The following is a 20,110-nucleotide window of genomic DNA, read 5'->3' as shown; positions in this document are numbered from 1 at the left end:
AGTGAAATATAAATTATTAAATTTTGGTTATGAATTTAATTTAAATACATAACAATCACTTTAACTTCGATTTATATTATTCAGATGTCTATTTCATGTATTTTTTTAATAAGAATTTTGAATATATAATTTATTTTATAATTTGAAATCAGCTGTATTAAGAATAATATTATATGTGAAAAAACATAAGTACATAGTTACGGAAGATAGAGGTGAAAAATGTGACCATAGGAAAAAGCCAATTTCAGTTGTGTACAACCGAGAATATATTGTTCACAAATATTCTATACTACTCTGAATTAATAAATTGTTCCCACGTATATCAAGTGTAGTCTTTATTTTATATTTAATTTATTGTTAACTTGAATTAAATAAATTTCAAGAGTATTCAATTTTATTATATTTCATAATTATTTAAATATATAACTATATAAATAAGTAAAAAATATTAAATATAATTTATAACTATTTAGTAGTTATATTAACATATAATAAATTAATTAACTAAATATACAAAAAGGGAAAATTAATATTTAATTATTAAAAGATCTAAATCGACTGAAATTTGAACAGAGATTTAATTCTTTTTAAAAAAATTACACCATAATCAACCCAAACTTGAATCTTTAGGCTATTATTGAAATTTTATTTAGATTTTACATAAAAACTGTGGTGTTCATATGTAAGTAGGCCCGGCAATTTGACACGTGACACGCTAACACGAAACGAAACGACACAAAAAAATGGATATTGGTTTTGATTTTCGATACACGGAACACGAAAGTACACGAACATGAAATTACACGATAGATTTCGTGTCGGATATAGGTTTTCATTTGGGGTACACGAAATACACGAAAGTACGCGAAATATTTATAGATAATATTTATTATATATATATATGTTATGATATATTAAATATATAATTAAGTAAAAAGTATATATTTATATGTATGTGTGGATATATATTGTATACATTAACAAATTTATAGAGAATTGTATACAAGTATAAATATATCATTTATATTTAATAAATTTATAAAGAAAAATATATATTAAATCCATTTTTTGATTAAAAAATATATTAATATTTTTATATATAATATACACGAAAAGTACACCAAATATACACGAAACGATTCAGATCAGATATGGGTTTCAAATTAGGTACACGAAATTAATAACGGGCGGATACGGATTTTACTTTCGAGTACACGAAACGAAACGAAAGTATACGAAACAAAACGATTGCCACCCCCATATGTAAGTACTGATGCTTAATACCTGTCCGTGTTTCATCATGTTATCATTCTTTCCTCGGTTCGAAAATCACTGCTTCTTCCGTCCCTAAATACTTTTCTCGTTTGCTTTTGTCACGTTTGCCAACACATTATTAATATCTTTAATTTCGTATTAGTATTGAATAAATAAATTTCACCGTATTAAAGTACTTATAATTACGAATCCAATAAGATCACTCATCACTATATTTAGTCTTATAGATTAGACATAAATAAGTAATTTGTCTCGTGTCATGAACAGTGACGACATATGAAACGGGCAAAGTAAAAAGAATAAGAGGGAGTAAAATATTCGTGCGTCAAGATATATTTTAAGTCGAATAATTATTAAATGATTTAATCCTGAATTTTTTATATATTATGGTGTCATTAAATGAAAAAACGAAAACCGACTCATTTTTTGTTTCCGTTTTTTCGATAAACATATTACTAATAATTGATTATTTTTAACCCAAACAAGATAAGCTTACCCTGCTGTAAAATTTGCATGACAGTCGGGAGTAATATATAAAAGGAAGTTGAAGCAAGAAATAAAGCAGTCCACAAAAAAGAGAACTTGTGTGCTCCAAGTGAACCATCACCACAAAAAAGTGGAACAAATTTGAGGGCCACACATCCCCTAGATATTCCAGATCGATATCCAGCAGTTTCCACATGGACCAATCACAACTCACATACAATCATCTCTAGCCAATAACATTCAACATTAGGATTTTACATATATCCCACTCCTCTTGCATATACTTGTACTCCCAGCCATTCTACTCATCATTCTCACTTATTTCTCTCAAACTCTCAATTTTTCTCAGTTCACAATCTTTTGTAGTAACTATGGCGGCTCAGTCTCTGATGAGCTGCGGCGTGGCCGCTGTTTACCCTTCAGTTCTTTCTTCTTCCAAGTCTAAATTTGCAGCTGCATTGCCAATGTCTATGGTTAGTGCTAATGGTGCATCTTCCAAGTTCTCTATGTCTGCTGAGTGGATGCCCGGCCAGCCCCGGCCTGCTCACCTCGACGGATCAACACCCGGGTACGTTACTTTTTTTTGCTGCAAGATTTTAATGTTTTACGAGAGTTGATAACTTAACATGCGTAGTAAGTGTTGGTCATAACTAACATTAGCTGTTGACCTTGACCTTATTTTTGATAACTTAACATAGGAAGTAAGTTGGTCATAGCCAACGCTAGCTGTGGACCTTGACCCTATATAATAAAAACCTGTAAAGAGGGGAGATATGTTGCAGCAGAAAAAAATTAATGATCAGATATATAGTTAGTGTTTGTAGCTGATATAGCTACCTAAGTATTAAATTAATGCGAATTTCTCTGGTTTACAGAGATTTCGGATTTGATCCACTAGGACTTGCAACAGTCCCGGAAAATTTTGAGAGATTTAAGGAGTCTGAGCTCTACCACTGCAGATGGGCTATGCTTGCTGTTGTAAGTTTATTTCATATTACATGCATCTAAATTGCATTGCAAAGATTAAAAACTTTTAAATAACAAATAGGGATAATTACTAACTTAATTGGTATTTCAGCCAGGAATTCTGGTGCCTGAGGCATTGGGCTTGGGAAACTGGGTACAAGCTCAAGAATGGGCTGCCATTCCCGGAGGACAAGCAACTTACTTGGGCAATCCAGTCCCATGGGGTACCCTTCCCACCATTTTGGCAATTGAGTTCCTTGCTATCGCCTTTGTTGAGCACCAACGAAGCATGGAGAAGGACATCGAAAAGAAGAAGTACCCTGGTGGCGCTTTTGATCCCCTAGGCTACTCCAAGGACCCTAAGAAGTTCGAGGAGATGAAGCTCAAGGAAGTCAAAAATGGTAATTTCATTTCTCATTAATCAATTTCAAGCTGAAACTAGTTGTTAAGACCAATGCTAATGTATTGATCACTTGTGTTTGCTTTTAGGCCGTCTGGCTATGCTGGCATTCGTGGGATTCTGCGTTCAACAATCTGCTTACCCCGGGACAGGACCACTGGAGAACTTGGCAACTCACTTGGCTGACCCATGGCACAACAACATCGGAGACATCGTCATCCCTAGAGGACTGTAAACATTATTATCATGTACCTGATGAGAAAAACTGAACTTGTATATCTAATGTGTACCTATATCTTATGAGTGTGGATTACAAGTTTGAAGTTACAGTAGCTTAATTGTCTAAAACCAATTTATTGTTGCTGCTGTGTTGGTAATTTTAGTAATGCTTTTCAGCTTTTGCCGCGACAAGCCCTTGTATAACTATAATAGAGAAACTGCAAAAATGGGAACCTGAGGTGGTTGCATCGAACTAGTTCTTGCTAAGAGCTGGTGTGAGCTTTAAAATAACATAGAACAAATCACAAGAGCAAAAAAGGCTTGGATGCCAAGTTTTCTAAGATAGATGCAGAGTAGGGTATACAATCAACTATCAACCGATCAGTATTTTAAAGATCTGGACTTCAGAGACCAGACAAATTGATTTTGAGTAAATATATGAAATACACACGAAATTTAAGGACAAATATAAAATTGAACAATTTATAAACTCAGCTTTTCATGTGAAATAGGATTCAACATATTCGATAAATTAATATTTTATTATAAAATTAATATTTTAAAATTGAATTTATGGTCCTAGTATAGTCCCCCCCCCCCCCCCCCCCCGGAAAAATAGAACATCTAATATTAATATGATTACTTCATAATTTTTTCGGTAGCTGAATAATTAGTTTTTACACCGGACACGGATAAAATATATGTTACTTCCGGGGAACTATATGCGCCAAGTAAAAATAATTTGATACATATTTTAAAACTCTTATAAAAGATAATTATATAAGTTTTTTAAAAAAGAGTTCCTCGATGAAAATATAATATTTAAATTTCTATTCAGAAATAAATTTTTTAAAATAATCAATATCTCTCTACTTTATAAATCCTACTGCCTTTTTCCCTGCGAAAAGTCGACTTTGTCCCTCTACATTTTCTGTTATTACGTTTATACGGCCACTGGCCACGTGGCTTCTTCCTCACCACTTACTTACTTCCTCCTAATCCCCCAAAATCTCCTAATTCAAACCAGTTCAGACCAAAGTCATCTCTTCAAAACTCCTGCTCGACATTGGGATTAGGTTAATTAAAATTAAAATTAGCTCCTCCATATCGGTGGAGCGCAGCTTTGCTCCGTGGTTTTGTAATCCGTCACGCATCCGCTTTCCACTGAGCAACTCTCTTCTTTCCGTTTTCGCGATATTGATGGAGAATAACCAGGTTAATTGCTTGCCTTCTTTTGCTTTAACTGATTCAGCAACAGTTCATAATTAATTCAGGGGTGGACATATTAACTGCCATTCATTCATTCATACACGTGTGGACATATTTATTGACATACATTCATTTTCATTCATTTAGGTGAGAGATGCTTATCTGGAAGGAGCACGTATGGGTTTCGACAACCGTTTTTTAGACAAATTTAAGGACCCCGGGTCTACACTCTTCAATGTCTGTAAGTTTTTGTGTTTGTAATTAATATTCCTGTAATAGATTTGTTTCATTTATTTTAAAGTATTTTAATTCGTTTTATTGTTGTTCATGTTGGTAGGTGGAGTTATTTATTCTGTCTGCTTTTATTTAATGTATTGAGTTTTTATTTACCTTTATTTTTGTATATGTTGTCCACACTCTTACTTTGCTTCACTGTTTTTTTATGTGTATATTTAGTTAATTATGATTTATCGATGATGAAGATACGACAAAACTCCCATGACATTTCTCCCTCTCCCGCTGTAGGTAATAGTTTAGTTGCGCTGCTTTTTTTATTTATGGAATCATGAAAAAAATGTATATTTAATTGTTAATGCTATTTCATTGTATTTGTGGTACAGAGGGTGTCCAAATTTGCAATGATGATTTGAACAAAACTTCAGCTTCACTACCCCAATGTCATAATGTTTGTGAGTGTTAATGTCTATTTGTATGGCTTTATCAATGTCTGTGGTTTTTCTTATTAATTTTCTGCCTTTTAGATGAAGTAACAGACCTGCATTTGAAGAAAAGGAAAGCTCCTGCGGAGCTCATTTCTTCAAAAAACAAAACTCCTGTTTTATTTGATGTTTGTGAGTCATTTTACTCTTTTCTCCGTCTTCTGCATTTACATTCACATTCACACTTTGGATAAGTGCTACAATAGTTTTTTTTGACAGTTAATTACGGAACTTCGATGATGAAGCCTTATGGATGTTCAGAAGTCGCAAATCGACCTTCTCTCAGCTCCATATGTATGTATTTTTTTTTTACAATCATACATTGCATTTATAATTTTTTTTTACTTCCGCTGTTGACTTTTAAATGTTTGTCATGAAGCTGTTTTGTCGGAGAAAGAGAATATTAGTCCTCAGCATCAAAATCAAGCGATGTCTCGGAAGGAAGATGTTTTTGACACGCCATTTTCGAAAAGGGAACCTAAAGCTTTTCTTAAGCGTAAACCTTTGTCGGTTTTGAATGGTATTAGAATATATATCTCTGTTTTATTGTTTATCTGAAATAAAGTTAAATATATTTAGACTTGACAAACATATTATCTGCAATAGGTCATCCATTAAATCCATTAAATGAGACATTGGGAAAAAATATATCGATTCAGCAGCAAGCTTTGTATACTGCAAACAAAGGTAAACCGGCTGAGGTGAAGAAGACTTATCATAGTCCACAGTTAAAAGAATCACGTACCTTGGATGGTTGCAAGCGGAAGTTTATCGCACCTTCGGCGTCTAATAATATAGGTTGTCATATTTGTCAGTATATTATATTTTATGATGCATGTTCTCCTGTAAAGTTTCCTGTACTTGCCAGCTTCCTTATCTTTCTACTTTCAGGTGTTAGAAATACTAGACTGAAGACCTTAATTTCTGAAAGCTTTGCTGAGAAAACACCAAAATCTACTTTGTGTTCTGTTTGTAAGTTAATGTCTTCCCACATATTTGTGTCCATCACCATAACTCTGAATTCTATATAATTATGTATTATTTTCCCTTCTAAGTTTCTTCACCCCCTGGATCATCAACCACTGTCGAGAAGGATTGTAAGAAGAAGAAGTCTTTTGAAAGCATTCCTCAAGCTTTGAATTTTGACATGGGAAAGGATACTACACATAATGATCATTGTCTGGAGGATGCTGGTATGTACATGGACAAACTTTATAAGTTCTCCATTGTATGTTTTCTTTATTAAATGGATACGTTGTTGTAAATAATTACAGAGTTCTCGCGAGTGAATGTCAACGTGGATCATTCTTCAGATTTGTATGAACATGATGGTTAGACCCCTTCTTGCCTAAACATTTGTGCAGTTATGTTCCTTTATTTTAAAATATTGATGACAGAAGGAACCATATGACAACCTGAATGCAGAGTTTCTTAATGATGAAGATCCCTGGTGCAAAGAAAGAATGGCAAATAAAGCTAAAGGTGTGTAGTTTTCTTTCTGCTTAATCTGCATAATCAGTTTGGCTTGCTCTGTAATTTTATGTTTCTGTACGTGTAATCAATATCTTTTTTGTAGTTCCTTCTGATTATGCGAGCCTGGGTCCACCTAATGTCAAGTGTACTAAATGTGATGCAATAATGTGGAAGGAGGAACGTACGAACAAAAATGTGACAAAGGGAATGCCACTGTTTTCATTATGTTGTGCTAATGGTGAAATACGGCTTCCAAAGGAAAAGCCTACTCCTTCATACCTGTGGCAGTTGTATAATGACAAGAAGATTGGTCCAAAATTTAAAGACGGTATACGAATATATAACGCATTGTTCTCTTTCACTTCGACTGGTGGTAGGATGGACCACTCGATAAATTGTGGTGGAGCTCCATACATATACAGATTGAACGGACAGAACCATCATCTCTTTGGTTCCCTTATTCCTAATGATGGTGATGACCCCAAGTTTTGCCAGTTATATATTTACGACACCAGCAATGAAGTCTCCAATAGAATGAAATGGATTAATGTGAGGGATGGTCGTGAAGTTGATGCTGCCATTGTTGATGGATTAATGAAAATGCTTGATGAAACCAATGAGTTGGTAAAGCAATTCAGATCACATCGTGATAGATTTGAGCAGGATAAAGTTTCTGATTTTGAAATCACGCTGAAAATATCTAGAGCTGAAAGTGGGAGGGAGAACCATGTAATGCCTGCAGATGATGTTGCTGGAATCATGGCCGGTGACCAAGATAATAATTCTCAGTATCGGGACATTGTTATTCATTCCAAAAAAGAGGGTCTGGAAAGGATAAGTGACATTCATCCAAAGATTATGGCGCTTCAATATCCCCTTTTATTTCCCCACGGTGATGATGGTTTTCACATACATTTGGCATATGGTACAGGAGAAAATAAGAAAAAAAGGAAAAGGGTTCTAATTACGCAGAAGGAGTACTACGCGTATAAGCTTCAGGTGCGCATGAACCAAGGTATATTACCCTTTTACTTCTTCATTTTACAGTTTGTAGTTTTCAGTTTTCCAATGTATACATTTAGTTGATTTGTGAACCAAGGTATATCATTCTTTGACTGCAAGTTCCTCACCTCTTTCTTAGGCATGACTCCGCATTTAGGCGGCCGTTTATTTCAGCAGTATATAGTGGATGCCTTCTCTACCATTGAACAGGCTCGATTATGGTATATACGTACTCATCAGACCACTCTGCGGTCTGACCTTTATTCACAGCTCTGTGATTCTTTACGTAGTGGCAATACAGATGCATCCCGTGTTGGGAAAGGTATCATACTTCCAGCTGGTTTCGTTGGTTCGAGAAGGTATATGCAGCAGAACTTTCAGGATGCCCTTGCTGTTTGTCGCTACATCGGACATCCAGACATTTTCTTGACAATGACAACCAATCCTCTTTGGGACGAGATAAATGAGATGATGAAGTTGCTGCCCCATTGTCTTCCTCAGAATTCACCCGATATTATTGCCCGAGTTTTTAAATTAAAACTCGACCAATTAGTTGATGAGATAAAGAACAAAGAGTTTTTTGGCAAATGTATCGGAGGTAATTTCCGTATTAAACATAAGTAAGCAGCTGTTCTGTTATGTGCTAATTTTCAATGTCATTGTTTTAATTTTTTGGGATTTTCTTTAATCTATGCAGTGATGTATGTAGTTGAGTTTCAAAAACGAGGACTCCCTCATGTCCATATGTTAATATGGTTAAGTTCTGATTCGAAGAAATACCTTCAAGCAAATGTAGACAAGTTTGTATGTGCAGAGGTTCCTGATCCCATTGCAGATCCAGCCGGTTTTGCTGCTGTCCAGTCATTCATGATTCATGGTCCCTGTGGATCTGAAAATCCAAAATCACCATGCATGAAAGACTACAAGTGTATAAGACACTATCCCAAAAAGTAAGTTTTTTATTTTAATGCATTTCTTCCATTTCACAATATAATCATGATTTTAAAATACCAATTTATTATCATAAAAATATTGTAGGATGCTTTTGATGGCTATATATTAATTTTAAACTTATTAATAATGTAAGGGGTTGGTCTGAAATTCAGACAAATTGAAAACATGAAAATGACTATTGTGATAGATTAAAATTTTGGTGATAAATTGCAACCTGCAAGAGAAGCAGGACGGCTTATAGTCAGGGGGGGCAACATATAAATTGGCCTCAGGACCTTTGTAATCTCCTATCTCCATACTTGAATTATAGGTTTTATAGTTACAAGTTTAATATATTTAGACTTTAATTGCATGCCTTTTTAGTTACCAGTTTATAATACGGAATGGTTTAGAGTTTTTTTAATATATTATCATGAGGTTGCAGTTTTATAGTTGTTGAAACAGCAAGACCTGATTGCACCTCATACATATTTTAATCCTTTACTTGCTGCATAATCATTTTACAGGACTACAATGTTACATATTTGGTTACTGCAACATTTTGACTAATGTATATGTGTATTTAGTGAAACTGAAGAGTATCAATATTAAGTATTAGTGCATTTTCTTCCGTTCCACATTGTATTGATGATTTAAAAATTGTGTTGAAATAGATATGCCGCCACCACAACATTTGATGAATCTGGATTTCCAATTTATAGACGTCGGAAGAAAGATTTTACCAAGGCTACAGCTGGAAAAGAACATCATTTGGACAATAAGTGGGTTGTTCCGTATAACCGCGACTTACTTGTAATGACCCGGATTTTTAGAAAATATTTTTATTAGTATTAAAAGTGATTTTTCTTTAAAGAAGGGAATAAGATTTAATATTTTATTCCAGTTTAATGAGTTTTCAAAGTTTTATATTTAAAACCCCGGGTTATTGTGTTATTGATAAATGATTATATTTTTAAAACTGATTTTCATATATTGTTTTGAAAATTCTGTATGAATATTATGTGAATATATGTGGGATGTGACTAAGTGTTACTTGTGGTATTGCTCGTTTAATTATTTATGGTGATTTATGATTATTATGTGATTATTATATATTTTTTTGTGAATTTTGTGTTATCTAGTTTATTGAGCTGAATGCTCGTATGTGTTTATATTCGCGAGATTTCAATTTCTTTATGCTCAGGAGAAAATATAGTTTATTTGGATATTTTTATATCGATTTATGGAATGTTAGATGATTTTATAATCGGTTTACGGATTTAATGGCGTATATTTATATGTATTTATTAATTATTTGACTTCCGTAAAACCGTTCACTCGTAACGAGGTAGCAAATTTTCTTCCCGGAAGTTTCAACAAAACTGACCTTTAGCCTAATTTGAATATTTCGGACACTTTTCGTGTTTTGACTTTTTCGATCCGGAGTACGGTTTTCCCCGGAGTCGGTCCGGCGGAGTTTTTCGGGTATTTTAATTGTTGATAATTATCCAGTTTGTCTCGATAAGCGTGAAACTAGATATTTTGATTATTATATTAATTCTTATCTTGTAATAATTGCAAATGGGACCCGCATACTAATGACTGATTAAAAAGCCCCGTTTTGATGATTATCTCGAAAACCAGTACCGATTGGACCCTGCTTTATTAATATAAAGCTATTAAATACGTATTTTCATGTCATAAACGATCCAAAGGGGTACCAATTATTTGTAAATATAAATAGACTTTTCTATAGCTGATTTTCAACCGTAAATCATTTCACCAGTTTCTTTTCACGAATACCGAGAGAAACCGAGCGGTGTTCTTCGTGTTCTTCATAATCAAACGAAGATTTGAAGGCATTATTGGAGTCAGAATCAAGCGTGCGAATAGTCAAATCGAAGATATCGAAGAGTAGAACTCTAATCAATCATCAAAAACAACCTGAGATTCACAGGTAGGGAGTAATTGAAGCTTTAAGATTCGAATTATTAAGATTTAAATAGTGAATTTTTGCAAACTTGGTTGTTTGATTGTTTTGATGCTTCTATGTTGTAGAACGTGTTTTTCTCGTCGTTTTGGTATATTATATGTTGATTTTTGAGTTCCATAACACCTAGAAAAGTGGGTTTGATTATTTAGTTGTGTTCTTGAATGTTCTTGAGTGTTCTTGGATATTTTTAATTGGAAATTGGGGGTTTGTAATCTGGTAGTTCGGGGTATGATTGGAAGGTACTAGCATGTGTATTTTGAGGTGTAAAATCTGTTGGTAGCATCAGATAGGGTGTTGGAATCGAAGAAAAGCCGCCGGGTTCTGGAAACGCAGCGTCGCCGGCGGCTGTTCTTCAAGCTTTTCCGGGATGTGTGATGATCGGTTGTGGATTATGAGGCTATGATTAGATTCCTGGCAGTAAAATCTTGTGATCTGGAGGTTTTGGTGCGTGTTGAAGCGCTGTAGCGCCGTTTCCGGCGAATCAACGGCGATTGGGGGGGTGCCGCTGCGAAAATTGCGATTAGGTCCCCCTAGTTGTGAAGATGATGAAGTAGTCATACTGGGGTTTCCGTTGTTACAAAACATCCCTCAAAGTTTCATCAGTTTACACTTTTGACCTCTGTCAAAAGTTTTGAAAACTTTACAATTTAAACCTTTTGTATTTTAATTTTCAAAAAAATTGCTTTTAGTTATTCTTTTTAATTTTGAAAATTGTTTTAATTATTTCTTTATTCAAAAATAAATCTAAATTATTTAGTTAATTAATTTAATTAGTAATTAATTATTTTAATTGATCAATTAATTGAATTATTAATTGGTTAATTAATTTGATTAATTATTAATTGATTTTAATTGATTATTTATTTGGATTTAATTATTCCTTTTTGATTTAAAAATCCCAAAAATAGTTTCGAGCTTTGAAATATTTTTCTAAATTATTTTCAAGGCTCTATTATTGTTTATGAATGATTTCAAGTCCAATTTCAAGTATTTGGAACTTGATTATTTATCCGAAAAGTGATTCTTTTATCGATTTTAATTCCGAAAAATGTTTAAAAATTCCAGAAAATTCCCGAAAAATCATTTTAAACCCAGGAATTGATTTGAAATCAATTGGGATGGGAGACTTAATGTGTAATGTGTTGTCTGCTATCAGTGTAAGGTATTATATGTTGAGAGCGGAGTCAGAAAACGGTTGTGGTCATAACTTTTGATTCGTAAGTCGGAATCGAGTGAAACGAAAGAGAGATGAAAGCTTATAAAGTCTATTTTAATATGACATAATAATATGATGGAGTCGAGAATGTGAATAATTGTTGTTAAATGTGCCTAACGTGATTATATGTTAGTGGATTGTTATTAATTGATGACTACGTGATATATATGGCTATTCCTGATATTATATACGTGATAAATGACTTATATGACATAGTGTCATGATTTGATTAATATTGGATAAGGACATATGGATTATAGGAATTGGAATTGGTTGATTGGTTGTTGGACAAAATAGGATAACAGGTGGATAGTCTAATAAATAGACGAGACGATGTCGGATTTTCGATAAGATTTATATTATATTTAATTGATAATATGCTATGTGGAGAATGATATGATTATATGGTAGAGTCAAAGCATGATTATGTGTTAAGTGATATTTGATAGGTAAAGGGGTATATAAGTGGGTATCGATATACGTGATATGTATATGCGATATATTGTTTAGTGACTATAGTATTATCTTATTCTCGTAAAGGATTTGGACGAGACGTGTATGCTCGAAGACGTCAGAAAGTCGGAATGGTATTGCAAAGCGAATAAGGGATGAATCGAGTAAGCGAAGCGATGTGGCGAATAGAGTATAGCTAGAGATGATCTAGAGATTACGAGATGCATAGATTGTGAAAGTGGAAAGATGAGGTTGAGCTATGAGACTGGAGTCAGGTTTAAGGCAAGTATCCTGCACCCTGCTTTTGGATATATTGCAAATATTCTGATTCATTCTTTTGATGTGTTGCAAGTATCCTAAACCTTTCTCTTGGATATATTGCAAATATTCTGATCCATTCCTTTGGTATATGTTTCAAGTATTCATACCTTTCTTTTCAATGTTCGAAAGTGCGAGTATTTTGACCCATTCTTTCTAATCTTCAAGTTTCTAAAGAATTTCCGTTTTTACAAATTAATTCGAAGTTCAGATTGTCATTGAAGCATGTGTTGCTCAGTGATAGTTAGAGCTTTGAATGAATTGGGATCTTCTTGATTATTCAACCCGCCATTGTCATGCTGGTTTAGCAGGCTAAATTCAGTTGCTTAGCCGATAATGGAGGATACTGAATAGTTGAGGATTTCCTGAACTGTGATTTATGAAATGATGGATCATGATTTATGAATAGATTATTATCAAAGTTTGAATTGGAATTATTCTGTTGTTGATGATATTTATGATGATGTTCTGTTAATTTACATTGGCTTCTTGAATTGAATTAGAGAATTGGATTATTGTTTTTATATAAACCTGTGGACCAGATTCGTGGTCATGTTAGGCCAATGAGTGCCTTGGATCCAGTGATAGAGCATGGCGGGGCCTGCTCGGGGTTAGTGCGGAACTGATCAGCTGCCTAACCTTGGTTTTAATTAAAATGTGATAGTCCAATTCAATAATTCTTTTGGAAAGATTGAATTCCTCAGTATTCAATTGCTGCAAGGTATTGTGATTTTCTTATACAATACCTAAACTCGTGAACTCAGGTTGAATCCTTTTATATCTTGAACTCGTGAACTTCTATTATATCATTTCAGAACTATCATTGTTTATTATTACTTGCTGAGCATTGTTGCTCACCCTTGCTATTCCTTTCTAACCATTTCAGAAAGGCTTAAAGATGAGATGATTGATTGAGATGGTGAGTAAGGCTAATGCTAGGCGAGGAGACAGAGTTGAGGATCCAGTGGTCGAGGAGTGTTCAGGAAAGTTGATGAGGTTGGTGCAAGCTAGAGCTGTGCGAGGGAGATTCAAGTGTAAGTCATAGCTGGAATAGTTGACAGTGATTCTTCTTATCGAAGATGATCTGATTTGGTAAGAGATGTTGTGTAATAATAGTGGTAGATTCTAATTTCAATACTGTAACCTGGAAGCGATCCTGTTGTTTTGGGGGTAAAGATGTTCTCTTTTAAATCTTTTATTTAACGTCTTTCAAATCTTTTATTAAATGTTTTCGGGTTTTAAATTCTCTGATTTTATTATCTTTTGAAAAAAAAAAATAAAAAAAAAAATTTACAGGTTTTCGAAAGTGTTTAAAAATGGGTTTTATGTGGTGACGTCAGAATCCAGGCCCCCGGATTCTCGGGCTGTCACATACTGGTGAAATTTCAATGTCATATAAATGTTGAGATATGTTGTCATACACGTAGTATCAAATACATCTTCAAGTACTGTCTCAAAGGTCATGATCGAGCTACAGTTGAGATAAAGAGCCGAAAAAAGGATACTGCCGAGTCCAGTAAAGACTCTCCTGTAGATGAGATTAACCAATATTTTGATGGTAGATATATATGTGCATGTGAGGCAGCCTATCGCATATTTGGTTTTAACATACACTATCGTACACACTCTGTTCAGCGTCTGTCATTTCATTTACCAGGGGAAAGAAGTTGCACATTCAAAGATAGTGATCCATTACCAAAGGTGATTGCAAGGGAGAGAAAAAAAAGCAGTCAGTTGGAAGCTTTTTTTGCACTGAATGCTACTGATCCGGAAGCTAGGAAATTAACATACGACGAGATCCCTAGACATTATGTGTGGAATGAACTTGATACAGTTTGGAATGTGAGAAAGCGAGGTGTACAAATTGGGAGACTATTCTACACTAATCACAGTTCTGGTGAGTTGTGGTACCTGCGTTTGCTGCTGACTAAGGTCCGAGGTCCTACTTCGTTTAAAGACTTGCGGACTGTAAATGGCAAGCTGTGTCAAACATTTCAGGAGGCCTGTAAAGAGTATGGACTCCTTGACGATGATAATGAATGGCACCAAGTCCTGCAGCAGTGTTCAAGTTGTGGATTAGCTCCCCAAATCCGTGAACTTTTTGTACACATCATGGTGAATTGTCGTGTCACTGATTTGAAGAAATTATGGAATGACCATTCTGTGCACATGACTGATGATATTGTTTTAATTAGAAGAAAAGTCAGTGGGAATCCCAATTTGGTGTTGAATGAGAAACAAATAGAGTACTTTGCCCTTGCAGGTAATATCTTTGTGCTCCAATGTTCAAATTATATCTTTTCGTTATATGTATTGTTTAAAATTTAACTGTCCTCAATTAGTTTAGTAATATTACTCTGTGTTCTCTTTTCAGAAATTCACAAGCTACCCAAGTCTATAGGGAAGTCATTGAACGATTTCAATGACATGCCTCAGCCGCCTAGAAATTATTTAGACTGTGGTCTGAATAATCTAATCATTGAGGAGACATCTTACAATCTTGATCTGATGGCAGAGGAGCACAAGTCTCTAATTTCTGAAATGAATGAAGAACAATTGCAGGTGTACAACGCAATAATGGATTCACTACAGAAGACTGATGGTGGTTTTTTTTTTGTTTACGGAAGTGGAGGCTGTGGGAAGACTTATTTATGGAAGACCTTGATATCAAAGTTGCGCTCCGAGAGCTTGATAGTTCTTCCTGTTGCTTCGTCCGGTATTGCTGCAACTCTGCTGCCAGGTGGCAGAACAGCGCACTCCAGATTTAAGATTCCTATTATGTTGGATGATTGTTCTACATGCAACATAGCTCAGCAGTCAGATATTGCACAGTTGCTGCATCGTACCAGCCTCATCATTTGGGACGAAGCGCCAATGCAACACCGATTTGCGTTCGAGTGTCTTGATCGTTCTCTGCGTGATATCATGAAGTCTGTTGAGCCTAGGCGCTTTCACTTGCCTTTTGGTGGAATTAACATTGTCCTTGGTGGTGATTTTCGACAAATTCTACCGGTCATACCCGGATCTAACCGCAGTGAGGTTGTTGCTGCTGGAATCAGTCGATCAAAACTTTGGAGTAATGTTAGTCTCCATACCTTGGTCAAAAACATGCGTATTAATAGAGGAAGCAACGAAGGTGAAGTTGAGCGCATGAAAAAGTTTGCCCAGTGGGTTCTTGATATAGGAGACGGGAAGATTCAGAAAGCATCGAATGGAGAGTTTGATGATGATATTGAAATCCCATCTGAATTCTGCAATATAGGTAATGAGAACTGTATTGCCGATATGATTGATACCACATTTTCTGATTTTGCAGAACACTATAATGATCCCAAGTACTTGAGCGAACGAGCAATTCTAACTCCCACAAACAACACAGTGGCTCATGTCAATGCTTTGATTGTGGATAGAATTCCCGGTGAATCACAATCATATTATAGTGTTGATAATGCAGAAGACTATCCTGGTACAGAGACTGAGCTTAATAATAGTTTTCCTCCCGAATTTTTGAACTCCTTAAATGTCCCTGGTTTGCCTAGCCATGAACTGAAACTGAAAGTTGGTGTTGTCGTTATGCTCATGCGCAATCTTAATCAAACGCTTGGTTTATGCAATGGAACACGGATGATGGTCACGAAGTTACTTCCTCAATGTGTTCAATGTGAAGTAATCTCCGGGAGTTTTCTTGGCACTAGACACTTTATCCCTCGAATGGAACTTTTTCCAACAGATTCGAAGTTGCCGTACAAGCTGATGAGGAAACAGATGCCTTTGCAAATCTGCTATGCAATGACAATCAATAAATCACAAGGGCAGTCCCTAGAGAAAGTTGGATTATATCTGCCAAAACCAGTGTTCAGCCATGGCCAATTGTATGTTGCTATCAGCCGCGTCACATCTCCTGAAGGCCTTCGGATTTTTGTTGAATCTCAAATGGGTCTGACTACTAATATAACTGCAAATGTAGTCTATAAAGAAGTATTTTACAATTTGCCATGTCCTTAGGTTGTCTTGCATTCATCCTTTTGGTTTTTTGTATGTTCCACAACCTAAAAGGACATGGTACACTTTTGGTACTTTGCAAGTGAAACTTGAAAACAGAGTCTTGCATTGTTTAATTTTTGTGACTCTGTTATATTGAATTATCCTATATTGAATTCAGAGTGTAAATGAAGTAATGGACCTTAAATGGTACCCTTTTGTCATCTAAAATTACCAGTACAGATGTTTTGTTCATGGTCTGCATATGTAATTTTTTGTGGTTAAATTATTTGCCATAAGGGGTCTGCCCATTCAATACCGTGACATGAGCATGAACACGATTCGTGTGGACTTAAAATTCACTTCTATTCAAGTCATGATCACTATTTGAGAGGTGTGTAATAAATCTAAAATAGGAACTTAAAATACTCTAAGATAATACAGGCTTTTGTACACCAAAATTTGAACATTTGTGTTTTTTTTGGCGCCCTTATTTTTAAGTCCAATAATTAATAAATACAATTAATGTGGCTGTGTTATCATATACTATATAAATATAAATGAAGAAAAGAAGAGCACAGTTTTGTCAAAAGCAGTGTTAGCTTCCAAAGTAGTGTTTAGACATTGAAACTAGCCTTTCTTTTAAAAAATAATGCCAAAAGTGGCTAGCAGATAAGATGTCCCCTTATCAACAGTTTGTGTGGTCTTCATAGCATAGATCTGACAGGAGCTTTAATACTCTCCATTCCAGCTTCAACCACCAAATCTTCAAGCTTCCCATACAAGGTACGACTGTCTTTATTGCTTCATATATAACAGATCTACATAACCTCTTCATAAACTGAACACGATTTTGATGTCAATCTTTCAGGATTTAATTCACGCTGCACACTGATAGACATGTCTTTCATAGAGCACTCCAGTTTGTCTGCCCTGAACGATTCACGATATGACTGGACCATTTCTGTACGCGCTCAAGCTATATGGCAAGGAATTAATAAGCAAACCAAAGAATTCAGAGGTCTCAATGTTGTATTTATCGATGATGAAGTAAGTTAGCTTAAACCTATTTTAGACATTAAAAACTGCGTCAGTACTTTTTAAATGCCAAAATAATTGTTAAAATTTTACTGTTATGTAGAATCATAGGATCCATGCTTTCATCGCTGCTACCCTAACTGATAAATTTAAGAAAGACTTGGAGGAAGGAGCACTTTATGAAATATCTAATTTCTCTGTGAAGTTCTACAAAGGGGATGAAACCTATAGAGCAGTTAGGAGTGGGAAACATATTTACTTCAACACCGATACTCTTTGCTCTAAAGTTGTAGACACCTGTTTGAAAATTCAGCCGCTCAGTTTTGATCTGTATTGTTTGGATGATGTTTACGCTTTGAAAAAGGACAATCGCTTCCTTATTGGTGAGTTTTTGGACAGTTACATTAGTATGCAAAGTGTCACATATCCACTTAAATTAATTATGGAAAAAAAAAGTAATCTTCTTTTATTTATTTGGTAGATGTGGTAGGTGTTGTTGATGCAAAGCCCACAAAGATTGAGTACACAAAAGATGGCATCAATGGGTCGATTGTCAAGTTCACTGTCACAGATGGAAAGTCTTATCTTAATGTTACTTTCTTTAATGCTTTTGGGGATACTCTTCTCGAAGCATTTGAACAGAAAAAAGAGGAGCCTGTCATAATCATAATAGCAAGTGGAAAGATTAGCGAATGGAATGGTAGTTACTTTAGAGACTAACGTTTTCACCATTGTGTTTATACATTTTTTACTTTTCCAGTAACAATATTATTCCTGTTTGTAGACGAGGTTAGTTTAGCTAATTACCCCGCAACACGATTCTACCTCAACAACAATCACCATTGTGTGAAAAGAATCCGTACAAGGTTAGAAATTTTATATTATCAGTTGTTATGAATTCATAAGGCTTTGTGTAATTTGAATGATCATGTTGCAGTCTTGCGGAATCAACTTTCTATCAAATTGATTTCATAGAAGAAGCTGAGGACGAGGTTCCGAAATTTAATGTCAAAGAGCTCCTTAGTCTGAAGGACGAATACATAGAGGTCAATTTATAGATCAATAGTTTACCAGATTAATACAATTTCATTACTACTAATATGTTTACCTTTCTGCGAACAGAAAAGAGTCATTGCCAAACTACATGTGAAGAAAATTGATAAGAGTATGGGTTGGTATAGTAATTATTGTGTACCGTGTGATCAAGACCTGCAGCTGGTGGAGAAACGATTCAAATGTATGAAGTGTGGTAAATTTAAGCCTTATCCTGACCGCAAGTATGAACATAAATACAACAGGACATACCTCTAAATGTTACCACATTTATTTAATACTGAATGTATGATATGCAGGTATGAGTTTTGTATGTTATGCGCTGACCACACTGGTACCGTCCCCATCCTCTTCACTGATGACGAGCTGACTCGTTTCATTGGCAAAACGGTTTACGATATTCTTGCTGATGAAACACAGGTAAAATTCACGCTATGTTTTATATGTATATAATTGACCATAGTGGTGAATCTTGATAAAGCACTCTGCTCATTTTAAAAACCAGGTTGGTGACGGTGATAAATTCCCACCCATACTGCTCCAGTTTGAGAAGAGAACTTATAATTTCACCCTTCATGTCACAAAGGAGAATGTGGTGGGAGGTTCAAATGTGTACACAGCTGTAAAAGTATCTGCGGATGAGGAGATATCAGCCAATGATGATCCACCAGAAACAAACTCTGTCCTGATAAAACAAACTGAAATTTCAAATGTAAGTTAACCATGCAAATTGATTATTCCAGATAACACATGCTCACATTGGAAATTATTTTCAGTCGAGGACTACATTGAACAATACGAGTCCTGCCACTGGAGAGTCAACGAACAAAAGTAGAGCAAGGAAAAAAATTGATGTTGTTCCGTGTGATTTACCAGAGAAAAGTCCTGAACCAAAGCTGAAGAATGTCAAGACCAAAATTGTAAGTTCTTCATATAAATGTCATGTAAATCGCCATTATGATACAAATAACAATATACTGATTTTTTGTTTTATTTGCAGGCTTGACATGTGCACCTGGTAGATGGTCCTTATTTATGGTTGCTGCAGCATGCGTTATTTTGGTTTTCATTCTATTGTACTCTTTTGTTATAGCTATGTTGACAATCGTTTGTATTCTAAACTATTTTTGAAGAGTACACAATGTTAGTACCAGTGAACCAGTTGGTATTTGCAGCATGGGAAGCTTTTAAATTCAATCTGTCCAACTAAATTCGTACGAACAGCTTCAGAAGTTAATAGCAACCATTAAATGATATGGTTCCCTATCATATCAAAATAAAGCTTCACTGCCTATTAATACAAATCAGACCTAAGTAAACGAAGTACTGTAGAAACACTAAGCAATATCATCTCACAAAACTAAGCTTCGACTAAA

At 34.9% G+C, this 20,110-nt stretch overlaps 4 protein-coding genes across 10 annotated transcripts; all 4 read left to right on the top strand.

The window, feature by feature from the left end:
- Positions 1-1,838: 1,838 nt before the first annotated feature.
- LOC108219925 (chlorophyll a-b binding protein 6A, chloroplastic) lies at positions 1,839-3,488 on the top strand. Its single transcript, XM_017393523.2, has 4 exons — positions 1,839-2,329; positions 2,637-2,739; positions 2,840-3,128; positions 3,217-3,488. The coding sequence occupies exons 1-4, from the start codon at positions 2,133-2,135 to the stop codon at positions 3,360-3,362; spliced, it is 735 nt and encodes a 244-aa protein (XP_017249012.1). The 5' UTR covers positions 1,839-2,132; the 3' UTR covers positions 3,363-3,488.
- An 803-nt stretch (positions 3,489-4,291) lies between these two features.
- On the top strand, positions 4,292-17,528 carry LOC108221771 (uncharacterized). Of its 6 annotated transcripts, XM_064094651.1 has the most exons (18): positions 4,292-4,561; positions 4,703-4,796; positions 5,012-5,080; positions 5,176-5,244; positions 5,317-5,406; positions 5,494-5,568; positions 5,654-5,794; positions 5,881-6,072; positions 6,166-6,246; positions 6,330-6,467; positions 6,549-6,605; positions 6,700-6,756; positions 6,851-7,762; positions 7,889-8,347; positions 8,447-8,699; positions 9,357-10,639; positions 17,357-17,429; positions 17,515-17,528. In XM_064094651.1, the coding sequence occupies exons 1-16, from the start codon at positions 4,547-4,549 to the stop codon at positions 9,529-9,531; spliced, it is 2,877 nt and encodes a 958-aa protein (XP_063950721.1). In that variant the 5' UTR covers positions 4,292-4,546; the 3' UTR covers positions 9,532-10,639; positions 17,357-17,429; positions 17,515-17,528. The 6 variants fall into 6 exon arrangements, with proteins under 6 accessions (XP_063950721.1, XP_063950722.1, XP_063950720.1 ...); XM_064094652.1 differs by lacking the exon at positions 17,515-17,528 and having other exon boundaries at positions 17,395-17,430; XM_064094650.1 differs by lacking the exon at positions 17,515-17,528 and having other exon boundaries at positions 17,362-17,430.
- A 15-nt stretch (positions 17,529-17,543) lies between these two features.
- LOC108220208 (uncharacterized) lies at positions 17,544-18,739 on the top strand. Its single transcript, XM_017393909.2, has 5 exons — positions 17,544-17,693; positions 17,785-18,064; positions 18,163-18,381; positions 18,466-18,547; positions 18,619-18,739. Exons 1-5 carry the CDS (start codon positions 17,544-17,546, stop codon positions 18,737-18,739), a joined length of 852 nt encoding a protein of 283 aa, XP_017249398.2.
- LOC135153027 (uncharacterized) lies at positions 18,725-19,931 on the top strand. 2 transcript variants are annotated; one of them, XM_064094656.1, is made up of 5 exons: positions 18,725-18,958; positions 19,034-19,154; positions 19,240-19,446; positions 19,511-19,654; positions 19,735-19,931. In XM_064094656.1, the coding sequence occupies exons 1-5, from the start codon at positions 18,849-18,851 to the stop codon at positions 19,738-19,740; spliced, it is 588 nt and encodes a 195-aa protein (XP_063950726.1). In that variant the 5' UTR covers positions 18,725-18,848; the 3' UTR covers positions 19,741-19,931. The 2 variants fall into 2 exon arrangements, with proteins under 2 accessions (XP_063950726.1, XP_063950727.1); XM_064094657.1 differs by having other exon boundaries at positions 18,818-18,930.
- The last annotated feature ends 179 nt before the right edge of the window (positions 19,932-20,110 follow it).

The sequence above is a fragment of the Daucus carota genome, chromosome 5 (assembly GCF_001625215.2).
Source record: "Daucus carota subsp. sativus chromosome 5, DH1 v3.0, whole genome shotgun sequence".
In the NCBI taxonomy this organism is placed as follows: Eukaryota; Viridiplantae; Streptophyta; class Magnoliopsida; order Apiales; family Apiaceae; genus Daucus; species Daucus carota.
The sequence above is the reverse complement of the archived record's forward strand: the minus strand, read 5'-3'. Positions and strand labels throughout refer to the sequence as shown.

Excerpts from the sequence above, each read along its gene's own strand:
- LOC108220208 (XM_017393909.2), top strand. The coding sequence starts at position 17,544 with ATGTCTTTCATAGAGCACTCCAGTTTGTCTGCCCTGAACGATTCACGA. Across the intron at positions 18,065-18,162 it reads GGACAATCGCTTCCTTATTG|ATGTGGTAGGTGTTGTTGAT; the intron begins GTGAGTTTTTGG and ends TTTATTTGGTAG. Across the intron at positions 18,382-18,465 it reads AAAGATTAGCGAATGGAATG|ACGAGGTTAGTTTAGCTAAT; the intron begins GTAGTTACTTTA and ends TCCTGTTTGTAG.
- LOC108219925 (XM_017393523.2), top strand. The coding sequence starts at position 2,133 with ATGGCGGCTCAGTCTCTGATGAGCTGCGGCGTGGCCGCTGTTTACCCT. Across the intron at positions 2,330-2,636 it reads CTCGACGGATCAACACCCGG|AGATTTCGGATTTGATCCAC; the intron begins GTACGTTACTTT and ends TCTGGTTTACAG. Across the intron at positions 3,129-3,216 it reads GCTCAAGGAAGTCAAAAATG|GCCGTCTGGCTATGCTGGCA; the intron begins GTAATTTCATTT and ends GTTTGCTTTTAG.
- LOC108221771 (XM_064094651.1), top strand. Across the intron at positions 5,569-5,653 it reads ACCTTCTCTCAGCTCCATAT|CTGTTTTGTCGGAGAAAGAG; the intron begins GTATGTATTTTT and ends TTTGTCATGAAG. Across the intron at positions 6,606-6,699 it reads AGATTTGTATGAACATGATG|AGTTTCTTAATGATGAAGAT; the intron begins GTTAGACCCCTT and ends ACCTGAATGCAG.
- LOC135153027 (XM_064094656.1), top strand. The coding sequence starts at position 18,849 with ATGGGTTGGTATAGTAATTATTGTGTACCGTGTGATCAAGACCTGCAG. Across the intron at positions 18,959-19,033 it reads AAGCCTTATCCTGACCGCAA|GTATGAGTTTTGTATGTTAT; the intron begins GTATGAACATAA and ends TATGATATGCAG. Across the intron at positions 19,155-19,239 it reads TTCTTGCTGATGAAACACAG|GTTGGTGACGGTGATAAATT; the intron begins GTAAAATTCACG and ends TTTAAAAACCAG.